Source organism: Anguilla rostrata, chromosome 14, assembly GCF_018555375.3.
Source record: "Anguilla rostrata isolate EN2019 chromosome 14, ASM1855537v3, whole genome shotgun sequence".
In the NCBI taxonomy this organism is placed as follows: domain Eukaryota; kingdom Metazoa; phylum Chordata; class Actinopteri; order Anguilliformes; family Anguillidae; genus Anguilla; species Anguilla rostrata.
The window spans coordinates 24120574-24131790 of NC_057946.1; the positions used below are offsets into that span (position 1 = coordinate 24120574).

Sequence of the window (11217 nt, forward strand, 5' to 3'; positions counted from 1 at the left end):
CACGCTCACGGTCGCAATCAAGCCTACTGTCTGCACCTGTTTCCAATCGCCCTCGTTTACCAATTTACACGCCAGAGCTGCCTGTCACCTGCGATGCGAGAGGGGCCATTGATTTCTGCAGTTACAGGGAGTGTGAGCGAAATGCCGACGGCCCAAAGGGAAATCTTTACCGCCTGCCTGCTTTGTGTTCGGCGCTTGTTTTTACTACCTGTTTCCTTCATCAGTCATAATTAGTTAATGAGCAGCGGAGATATTTTTATGAAGTGCTCTAACAGTGTAAATATTCATGCGAGGCTTCGGCGAGAGCCGGTTGCCGTGGTAACCCGCTCCCCGTCTCCTGCAGGAGCTGCTGAGTCACTCCACTGACCGGCCTGAGAGAGAGCAGCTAAAGGAGGCGCTGGAGGCCATGCAGGTGTGTGTGTGTGTGTGTGTGTGTGTGTGTGTGTGTGTGTGTGTGTGTGTGTGTGTGTGTGTGTGTGTGTCTGCGTGCGTGTGTGTGTGTGCGTGTGTGTGTGTGTGTGTGTGTGTGTGTGTGTGTGTGTCTGCATGTGTGTGTGTGTGTGTGTGTGTGTTAGTGTGAGCGTGTGTGTGTGCATCTGCGTGAGCATGCGTGCGTATGTATGTGTGTGTGTGTGTCTGCAGTTGTTGTAGAATATGTGGTTCCAGCTTTATAAAGTTATATTGAATTTATAATGGACGCATTTCCATTTCTGTCTGTTTTCTTTCTGATTCTGAAGGATTTGGCCATGTATATAAACGAGGTAAAAAGGGACAACGAGACCTTGAAAAAAATCAGCGAATTTCAGAGTTCGATAGAAAACCTTGTGAGTATGGAACCCTTTTTTCTGTGTGGGGGGAAGGGTTTTCCGTCTGCACACAGCAGTTCCCGTTCCGTTCTTGTTCATTTCTGGGAATTTTCTGGAAAGCTCACCTTCTGCTCGGTGATCGCATCATCAGCTCCCACCTGTCCCGCACATTGGCAAACCTCCCGTCTGTAATGAATCATTTATTCTCCAGGAGCCTGAGCGGGCGTTTCAATCCACGTCGATTGAAAAGGAAAACCACCGTGCGTTTACATTACCACGTAAACTACATGATTTAGCCCCGCAGCGGGGTTTTAATGCATGTCCTGAGTGTTTGTGGTTTAATACAAGCTTCTAGTAGCCTGAGCGCTAATGTGTACTGAACGCTGGCTCTGCCGTACGTTACAGCTCGTGACCGCTAACGTCACGTCGCAGGGCGTGAGCGGTCTCGTAGTGTGAATCCGGTTGACCTGGAAGGTTTTTTCTCTCTCTCTCTCTCTCGTGTACAGCAGGTGAATCTGGAGGAGTACGGGAGGCCAAAGATAGACGGCGAGCTGAAGGTCTCCTCCATCGTCAACCGCACCAAACAGGACAGGTACCGGGGGTGGGGGAATGGGGGGGGGGGTAGAGAAGTCTTTCTCACTCGGTTTACAGCATATTTAGGGGGCTGTAGAAGTTCAGCCGGCCTCATTCACAAAACTTAAATTGTTCTTACTTTTGTTCTTAAAAATATGGGATTCATGACACACGTGCAGGCCTTTGTTTCTGTGCATATCCCAGGTGTATGCGATGATGAATGGTAGCTGCACAATGCTGTTTGCGTGATTAGCATAAGAAAACAGCCACAAACAAATACAGATAAGAAAAAAATGATGAATGCCGAAATGCTCGTGGAAACGTTCTTGCATACAGTTTAAGATCAAATCTGATCGTGCGCATGTTTCGTGAATGAGGCCCAATTCGTTTTTGGATTTACCATCCTCTGAATCTCGCTTCCACAAAAAGCATATTCCAACACACATTTGTCTTTGTGACACGAACAGATTTAGTGTGCAGATATCTGTGGTGACATCACATCCTACGCCACTTTGACCTCCAAGTATGCCCACCCTGCCAGAACACGATGTGTTGGAGGATTGCAGCAGTTTATTTTGAATGATTAAGCATGGCAGTGTTTTCTACACTGCTGCTTTGCAGTGAATGCAGTACATTGTGACATATATTTAGCATACGATTCCCAGCATGCTATACTGCCGCTGTGTGTTACTGTTTGGTTATAAAAAGCTTTGCTCTTCTTAATCACAAATGCGTCCGTGTCGCAGGTACATATTCCTGTTCGACAAAGTGGTGATCGTCTGTAAGCGCAAGGGCTACAGCTACGAGCTGAAGGAGATCATCGAGCTGCAGTCCTACAAGATGTCCGACGACCCCATGAACAACCGGGACATGAAGAAGGTGTGCTGCTGGTGGAGGGGAGGGGCTGGTACCCAAACTATCCCTCCCCCCCCCTTTCCCCCCTTCCCTGTACGGCAGGGACCCCCTGCAGCTGCCGTTCAGCTCTTTTCCCATCGTTAAACAGTCCGGATGTGCTGCTTGAGTTAAAATACAAAGATGTGGGAACCTTTCCTGATATATCAACATTTTTAGTTGCCTGGTAACGGCGCTGTCAGACCCCTGAAGACAGCGTGTGATTGGCTCTGGTCTCCGGTGGGGGAGTGGTGTTTAATCTGTGGGAGAATCGGAATCGGACATTAATCCTTCTTTAACCGTATGAGGGTGGCCGGCCTTGGCTGGAGTCTCACTTCCTTTGTTTGACAATTTGCAGTTGTGCATGATTAACTGTCTCTCTCTCTCTCTCTCTTTCTCTTTCTTTCTCTCTGTCTGCTTTCTTCCACTGCATGCTAACCAGTCCAGTGGAAAAATGGTAAGCCAGTGCGGGTTTTTCTCTGTACCGTCACACGCCGCGCGACCTCACTTCCTGCCCCAGTGCCGGGGTCACTTCCTGGGGAACCCTGCATGTGCACAGCCCCCTGCCCTGAGTCATTCCCCTGGCTCTGCTAGTCTGGCGTCCTAATTAATTATGCACCTCTGCACCTTAGCGTTTCGCTGAGCACAGGTGTGGCAGGATATTCTCCTGAGTACAGGGCCATGCAAGCACTGTCCACTGCAATTTATCTTCTTACCTAATAAGAAAATGAAACAGTTGTTGAAAGGCTTGGACACAGGATCCAGGAATTAAGTTTGACACCCCATCTCTTTTCCTCTCTCTATCCCCTCTCACTTTGTCTCCCTGCCTTTCTTCCTCTATCTCTCCGCTCTCTCCCTCTATCCCCCCTCTCTCCCTCTCGCTTTTCCTCCATATATCCCCCCCCCCTCTCTCTCTCTCTCTCCCCCCTCTCCTCTATCCCTTCTCTCTCTCCCTCTCCATCTCTCTCCATCTCTCTCTCATGCTGGTTCTCTCTCTCCCTGCAGTGGTCCTATGGGTTCTACCTGATCCACCTGCAGGGGAAACAGGGCTTCCAGTTCTTCTGTAAAACTGAGGACATGAAGAGGAAGTGGATGGAGCAGTTTGAGATGGCCATGTGAGTGAGGGAAACACACACATACACACACGCACATGCACACACTCAAGCACTCACACAGACACACGCATACTCACTCTCACACTCACACACACGCATGCATGCGAACACTCACACTCATATACACGCACACTCAGACACACACTCAAGCATTTATACACAGACACATGCATACTCACTCTCACACTCACACACACGCACGCACGCGAACACTCACACTCATATACGCACACTCATGCGCACATACAAACATACTCACTCACCCACACACTCACATGCACTCGCGCGTACGCACACACACTCACACACACACTCACACGCACATCTTTCCTGTTGCAGGTCCAACATAAAGCCAGAGAGAGCCACAGCAAACCAGCACAACTTTCAGATGCACACGTTTGAGAAGAACACCAACTGCCGAGCCTGTAAAATGCTACTGAGGTGAGTGTCACACTGACCAGAGTCTTTCATACTGATGGGACTCTACCATTGTACCCAGTGGTAAATTTAGGGTATGAGTGCCTGTCCCAGCTGTTCACCCCCCCCCTTCCTTCCTCTCTGTGGTCTCTTCCCAGGGGGATATTCTACCAGGGGTATTACTGCTCCCGCTGTGGGACGGGAGCTCATAAGGAGTGCCTGGAGGTCATTACCATCTGCAAAATAAGTACGTCCCAAAGAGAGCGAGTGCTTCTGCCCCTCGGGCAAAATTCGGAGGAAATTACCTGTGCCATCCTGACTAACCATCTCTTCTCTCTCCCTCCTTCCTTTTCTCTCCCTCTCTCTTCCTCCCTCCCTTTCTCTCTGTCTCTCTCTTCCCCTGTCTCTCCCTCCCTGTATCTCTCTCCTCCCCTCTTTCTCCCTCCCTCTCTCTCCCTCCCTCCCTCCCTCTCTCTCTCTCCCCCTCCCTCCCCCCCTCCCCCTCCCTCTCTCTCTCTCTCTCTCTCCCTCTCTCTCTCTCTCTCAGATCCACACGACTTGGTGAGTTTCTGCTGTGTCATTTTTCCGTGTCCTTCCTACTCCATTACTTTTTATGAGTTTTAAAGGTCGCATTATTAGCAGGAAGTAAGTGTTGTAATGATAACGTTAGGCCACTCAGTTTATTTAAGCAGGTCAGTGGCTGGGTTCTGGACTGCTTTGTAGTTGATAATCACAAACAGATGGAGACACAACCTAACTTTTGACTTTGATCTGGCTGGTCTGAAGTTTTGAGCTTAGTGGACCGAGCCAGAATCCCAGAAATGGGTGCTTCAGTGCTTATAACACATGTAGCTTCGCCATGTTTATGTGAACATGACTTCAGACAGTTTTGTATTACATAATATATTTATGCATAATGTTGCATAAATTGAGCTTTGACCCCTGTGCCTTAGTTTGGGCATCTCAGTCCTTGGTCTTCTGCAGACAGTGTGCCCTTCATTTAATGCCAAGTTTTGATTTCAGAGCTCAAATAGATCAATAAAATTTTTACAGTTACATTTGATTGGAATCTTGCTGGTGGTTATATAAGTAGTCTGTTTGAAACTCGTGTACATGTGCAGTGACTCTGATTTTGCACTCTGGTTCTGATTTCTCTCAGGAGCCCGGCCCCACTGCATCAGGTAAGAGCACCCCGGACCTCTGCGGTTTCTCCGCATGATCGGCGATGCCGTTTAGCTCCACTTTATGAATCTTAAAAGGCCGAGGCAGTCGAGCTTTTCTGCCGGGGAACCGGCCCGGCGCGGGCGAGGCTGAGCGGCAGACGTGGAAGAGCCTCTTTCCTCCGGCGCACGTCGTTCGGGCACCAGCAGCAGCTGTAGAGGCCCTGCTCGGATTTACTGGGCTGGGATTGCACGTGTGAGGAGTGTCTGTTTCACCACACGCGTCTTTACTTGCCTTCGGTTGGCTGGACACGCTCCAGTTTACATACTTGACAACTGTGGATGTTTGCAATGGTTTTGCGAGCCAAAATTAGGAGCCCTTTGCCAAAATACACTCTTTTCGGAGCATGGATTGAGGAACACAAGCCAAATGGCTTTACACTAACTGAAACATGCTTAAATAATGCGGTCCTTGACAGCGAAATAGCCCTACGAAATGACATATTAGGGAAATATAAATATATTCAGGAAATATGGAGGTGCTTGAGGTGGTGGAGTGTATATAATGCTCTTATATTGCTCTCTTCCCTAAAATGGACCCAGTGGACTTTGAGGCAGATTTTTGTAAAAAATAATTCGACAAGAACAAATCTAACAATCAAGGATATTTACACACCCCCAAATACACTGACTGATTCAACTAATTTTATTTTTGTCACAATAAATTATTGGTCGAAAATTAAATGGTCGAACGCGTGGATATTTTAGCAAAAACTGGACGGGTAAATCCTCTTAAAAAGACTTGTTTGGAAATATGAACCTTGCAGGACTGAAAATGCTTGTGTTCAGAGTTCACATGAATCACATGATAAACATACCGTTTGGAAACCAATAAAAGGTAAGACGTCACCTTGGAGAACAGGGATCTGATAAGTCTGTTCAGATGGTAGGATAATACTCGAGCTGGTTTTAGAAAAACTCTGGACCCATTGGTGTTTTTTTCAAAATCATTCAAGGACCTTGCTGCTGATGTCTTCAGCCAACGTTTTTAATTCTGTCACCTCACGTCACAGACCTTTGTCGAAAATAACAAAACCAGTGCTTACTGCATACAACCCCAAAACACAAATACAGACACTGTACCTTCAGCTCCAGTGAAACGAGACCAGCCGAGGGTTTTCTGTGCCCTCTACTTTTCGTCAAGCGATCAGGTCTAGTTGGCTCGGAGGTGAAATTCAGTCTGTTTGACCCTATGCTGATGTTCACGTCTGCGGATCTGTGTAACCACTCTCAGTTAATCAATTAAAAAGGAAAAGGCTAGTCCAAGTTAAATATGACAAGTCAAGATGAAGTCACAGGAAGCCCTGTGTGGCCATCTAGTGGATGCGAGGGTAAACTGCAAGCTAGTGCTGCCTGCACTGGCGACACAGGGGTTTAATATGGGAGCCGAAGAGCGGGCCTGGGAGCGTTGGAACGCTAATGTGTGAGCGGGGTACAGGCCAGTAGTGAAGGGGCTGTAATCTATTCTGATTGGACGGCTTCCTCCTGGGCTTAGCGCAGCCAGAGCGCCTGCACAACTTCACGTTTGTTCTCGAGAGAAAAGCGCGGGTTATATTTCTGACGTCCGGTGTCCAGGTCCGAAGATGGTGGCGGTGCGTAATTACCACGGGACCCCCTCCCCCCCCGGGAAACCACCGCTCTCCTTCCAGACCGGTGATGTCATCGAGCTGCTGAAGGGAGATCCCGACACCTCCTGGTGGGAGGTGAATACACACAAACGCACTCTCTCACACACACACACACACACACACACACATACACACACACACACACTCATGCTCACACACACTCTGTCACACCTACATACGCAAACAGACTTGCACAGACACTGACACACTTTCCGTTTGCATGTATTATTGTAGTTCTATTTTAGTAAAAAAATAAAGTATTACTAGGACACTCCATCACAAGCATTACAGGGCTAATCTAAATTCTAAGTCAAGTAGTGCATGTTGATATTTAACGAGGCTGAAGTCAGTGGCTTTGGGCTGAAGCCCAGAGTGAACCATGCCCAGGCTGTGGTACAGTGACAGATCATGGATCTGTGTTCCCCAGGGCCGGCTCATTCAGACCCAGAAGACGGGCTTCTTCCCAAACTCCTGCGTGAAGCCCTGTCTCGATCCCAAGGTAGGCTTTCGCACAGCGAAAAGGATTCATTCATTCCCTGTGACATCATCCACCCGCGCCACATCAGAGGCCTGTCCCTGCCTATGATGTCACTGATGAAAATGTTCTGTGTGCGGGGGGACTCGCTGAGTGAATTTAAAGCTTCTGTGCAGTGCTATATTTGTAACACAAATTTATGTTCCCCTTCCAGCCATTCCAGTCCTTCCCCAGTCGACAGTCGTCCAGAGAAACGGATTATTACGTGTACCCCTGGTAAGAGGCACTGCACAGGGACAGCTGTACCACTAAAGCACAGTTCTAACCCATATACACAGGCCTTTCTCTACTCACTGGACTGAAATGACCAATCAGGCGTGGACTCCATTAATGTATTGAAATGGTATAACATACCCCAAGCCTCTAATTAATGATCTTCAGTTATAAAAACCAGTGCAAATGTCAGAGTTTTGTTAATAGATCAATGACGGATTTAGGCTTTTTAAATCATTAATGTTTCCTTGTGGTTGTTCTCTGTAACTAGAGATATTTCCCACTTTTCTGCATGAAGTCTCTCAGTCTGGGGGAAGCGCTGGTCCTGGGTGTGTGTATATTAGTGTGCTGATTAGGGCAGTGAATGTGAGGCCTGCAGAGGCGTTGGCTGATTGGCTGACGGTGCTGTGGGGCTCCTCCCCTGTCTCAGGTTTGCTGGGAACATGGAGCGGCAGCAGGCCGACAACCTGCTCAAGTCCCACAGCAGCGGGACCTACCTGATCCGCGAGCGAACTGCCGAGGCCGAGAGATTCGCCATCAGCATCAAGTGAGACTCCGCCCCTCGCCCCGCCCACCCTGCCCTGCCTCGCCCCGCACCGCCCACCCTGCCCCGCCTCGCCCCGCCCACCCTGCTTTGCCCACCCTGCCCCGCCTCACTCTTGCCCCATCCCACCCCAGTTTCACCCCCTCCTCACTCCTCTTTCCTTCAGGAAAAACATTTAAACTGGACTTGAAACCTGTATAAATATAAATTCCTGCTAAAAAATGGGCCTTGATTTCAAGCTTCTACTCTGTGAAAATTGCAATGGTCTGATTGTTACTGCAAGCAGCGGTGCATAGAGCATCTGACAGTGTTGTTTCATCAGTCATTGATAAACAGGGGTGCCAATAATTTTCATGGTGTCTACAGTAATCACCAGAAATATAAAGTTGGTATTATATTTTCAATAAACACACATTTTAATTTAGATTAAGTTATTTATTGATATGAAAGCTAATGTGGGCACATATATTTTTTTCATAAAGCTTCTGTCCCAGAATTTATCATCATAAATTTATCATATCATCTGGTATTGTAACACTGTATTCCAGTGGGGTAGGGAAGGGAACCTCCTGAGCAGGACCAGTAAGAAATTGGATAGTGTCTCTACAGTGATTATATGATCTCTCTGAGTCATTGTGTCTCTTTCTCCACACAGGTTCAACGATGAGGTGAAGCACATTAAAGTTGTGGAGAAGGACAACTGGATCCACATCACAGAAGCAAAGAAGTTTGAGAGTCTCCTGGTAAAGGCTTCGGTGGTGCAGAGAGAAGCTTCTCTGAGGCTGATTCCCCAGCGGGGGCCTGATTACTGTGCCTGATTACTGTGCCTAAGCTGTGCTCTTGTGTAACCGTGTCTGTGTGAAACCCGCAGGAGCTGGTGGAGTACTACCAGGCGCACTCCCTGAAGGAGAGCTTCAAGCTCTTGGACACCACGCTGCGGTACCCCTACAAATCGCGAGAGCGCTCCACGTCCCGCGCCAGCACCCGCTCCCCAGGTACGCCCAGCCCCCCGGCGCCACCTGGCCCACACCCACTTTTCCTGCCCTGCTGCCAGTTGGTTCCTGACTCCGTTGGGTGGTGATGTACAGGCTTTAGATGTTATCCCACATTGCCAAAACCCCCTGCTCACTACCCAGAGGAGTGCTAATTGCCCTGGGGGTCCCTGGCAGGGTCGGGGAGAGAAGGGGGGGGTTACCTCTCTCCTCTCTGGAACTGAGCCAGAGGTGTTTAAATAAAGACGGCCACAGACAGGGCTGGGACAGGGCCCCGTCCTAACTCACTCCTGATTCGGCGCTTAGCTTAGCAGGGCGGGTGTACGAGGCGTATCTGTCTCCGTCAGTGTGGCTGACAGGCTGTTAAATACACAGCCTTTAACGGGAGCGCGGCTCAGCCCTGAGGCTGGGGTTTATCACTCCGTCTGGGCCGCCGGCCGCTCACCTGGGGCTCCTGATGTCACTCAGCTGAGGGGCAGGAAGATGTGGAATTCCAGGGACAGGAGTAACATACCTGAGCACAGCTAAACACACCTGAGCACAGCAGGGCAAACGCACCTGAACTCAGCAGGGCTGAACACACCTGAGCTCAGCAGGGCTGAACACACCTGCAGGCAGCCGGGCTGAACACACCTGAGGGCAGCAGGGCTGAACACACCTGAGCTGAGCAGGGCTGAACACACCTGAGCTGAGCTGAGCAGGGCTGAACACACCTGAGCTCAGCAGGGCTGAACACACCTGAGCTGAGCAGGGCTGAACACACCTGAGCTGAGCAGGGCTGAACACACCTGAGCACCGGCTGCACCTGAGCGAGCAGAGGCTGAACACACCTGAGGGCAGCAGGGCTGAACACACTGCAGCAGCGGCTGAAAACCTGAGGGCAGGGCACGCCCTGAACTAGCAGTAAATATACGCTCCCTCCTGCCTTTACGCACTGCTTCTGGGGCTCTCTGCTTTCCTGAGGGTGTTCAGTTGCCGTGTGCTTTTGAGTGATAGCACGCTCGCTTCTTCAATAAATTGATTTTGTTCTCTCTGTCCCTGTCACTTTCTTATTCTCTCTTGTCCCCCTCTCTCTCTCTTTTTCTCTCTCTCTTTATTCCTTTCTTTCTCCCTCTCTCCCTCGTTTCTCTCTGTCTCTCTCACTTCCTCTCTCTCTCTCACTTCCCCTCTCTCTCTCTCTCTCTCTCTTTCTGCCTCAGCAGCCCCCTGTGCTTCCTACAACTTCTCTTTCCTCAGTCCTCAGGGCCTCAACTTCTCCTCTCAGACCTCCGCCCCCTTCTGGTCAGGTACTCCCTCTCTCCCACTCTCTGTCTTTCTGATTTCTCAACTATATCGCTCTTTTCCTTGTGTTTTTCTTCTCTCTCTCTCTCTCTCTCTCTCTCTCTCTCTCTATCTCTCTCTATGTCTTTGTATTCATTCATCTTTCTACTTGGGTCATTCTTTCTTAATCTCAGCTATTCAGATCAGAGCTTCTCTTGTGATCTCATCTATCTGAAATTTCTCTGTAATTTTCTGAAATGATAAAATTCATCTCTTCCCATTTCATTGATGCCCTCATCAGCTGATGAACACATGAGGGATATCCAATCAGCTGATAGACACATGAGGGATATCCAGTCAGCTGATAAATACATGCGGGATATCCAATCAGGACCGCCTAAACGTGCAGTTGTCATCAGCAGGACATACACATCTCCTCCAGGTGGCGCTAACCTCACCGCCTGGCTTGAGTGTGTAAGCAGCCTGTGTGTTTGGCTGTAGCGCCCCCTTCAGGTGCAGATTATAGTGACCCGAGTGCAAAGTTCAGCTGGGGATGATGGGAGTTGGGGTGGGGAGGGGGTGTAGGGACAGGCCGCTCTGCGGTCGATACGGACATGTCGTTTCTCGTCCCCAGTGTTCACGCCCAGGGTGGTCAGCACGGCGGTGGCCAGGTACAACTTCGCCGCCCGCGACATGAGAGAGCTGTCCCTGAGGGAGGGGGACATCGTGAAGATCTACAGCAAGATCGGGGGGGACCAGGGCTGGTGGAAGGGGGAGGCAAACGGCAGGGTGAGCTCCGTAACTCCACACTTCAGACAAAAAATAAAGGAAGGAGAGAACTCTCTTAACCGACTGTAAAAGTGAAAGAAAACAGGTGACAAAATCATTTTGTTACAGTGTTCTTTGATGTGTGCTGCTTTATTAAATGGAGCGTTACAGTGCGTTCCCTTATTTCACTGACAGATACGGCATTAGCCATGTAGAGACTGGTGTGGATTTATGAACGTAAGCCTGTCTTGAACC

The 11217-nt window shown here is 49.4% G+C and overlaps 1 protein-coding gene across 8 annotated transcripts in view; it reads left to right on the top strand.

The window, feature by feature from the left end:
• LOC135240159 (guanine nucleotide exchange factor VAV2-like) overlaps window positions 1-11217 on the top strand; it is a 189428-nt gene that overhangs the window by 172575 nt on the left and 5636 nt on the right. For 2 of the 8 annotated variants that reach the window (XM_064309488.1, XM_064309490.1), the window contains 18 exons: window positions 344-412; window positions 738-824; window positions 1313-1398; window positions 2126-2258; window positions 2713-2727; window positions 3276-3385; window positions 3725-3826; window positions 3961-4049; window positions 4350-4363; window positions 4962-4983; window positions 6598-6725; window positions 7078-7149; window positions 7340-7401; window positions 7829-7945; window positions 8598-8685; window positions 8814-8937; window positions 10134-10220; window positions 10829-10983. In XM_064309488.1, the coding sequence (XP_064165558.1) occupies window positions 344-412; window positions 738-824; window positions 1313-1398; window positions 2126-2258; window positions 2713-2727; window positions 3276-3385; window positions 3725-3826; window positions 3961-4049; window positions 4350-4363; window positions 4962-4983; window positions 6598-6725; window positions 7078-7149; window positions 7340-7401; window positions 7829-7945; window positions 8598-8685; window positions 8814-8937; window positions 10134-10220; window positions 10829-10983 (1560 nt within the window). The remainder of the gene's footprint in view (window positions 1-343; window positions 413-737; window positions 825-1312; window positions 1399-2125; window positions 2259-2712; window positions 2728-3275; window positions 3386-3724; window positions 3827-3960; window positions 4050-4349; window positions 4364-4961; window positions 4984-6597; window positions 6726-7077; window positions 7150-7339; window positions 7402-7828; window positions 7946-8597; window positions 8686-8813; window positions 8938-10133; window positions 10221-10828; window positions 10984-11217) is intronic. The other 6 variants (XM_064309491.1, XM_064309492.1, XM_064309489.1 and 3 more) reach the window with 5 other exon arrangements.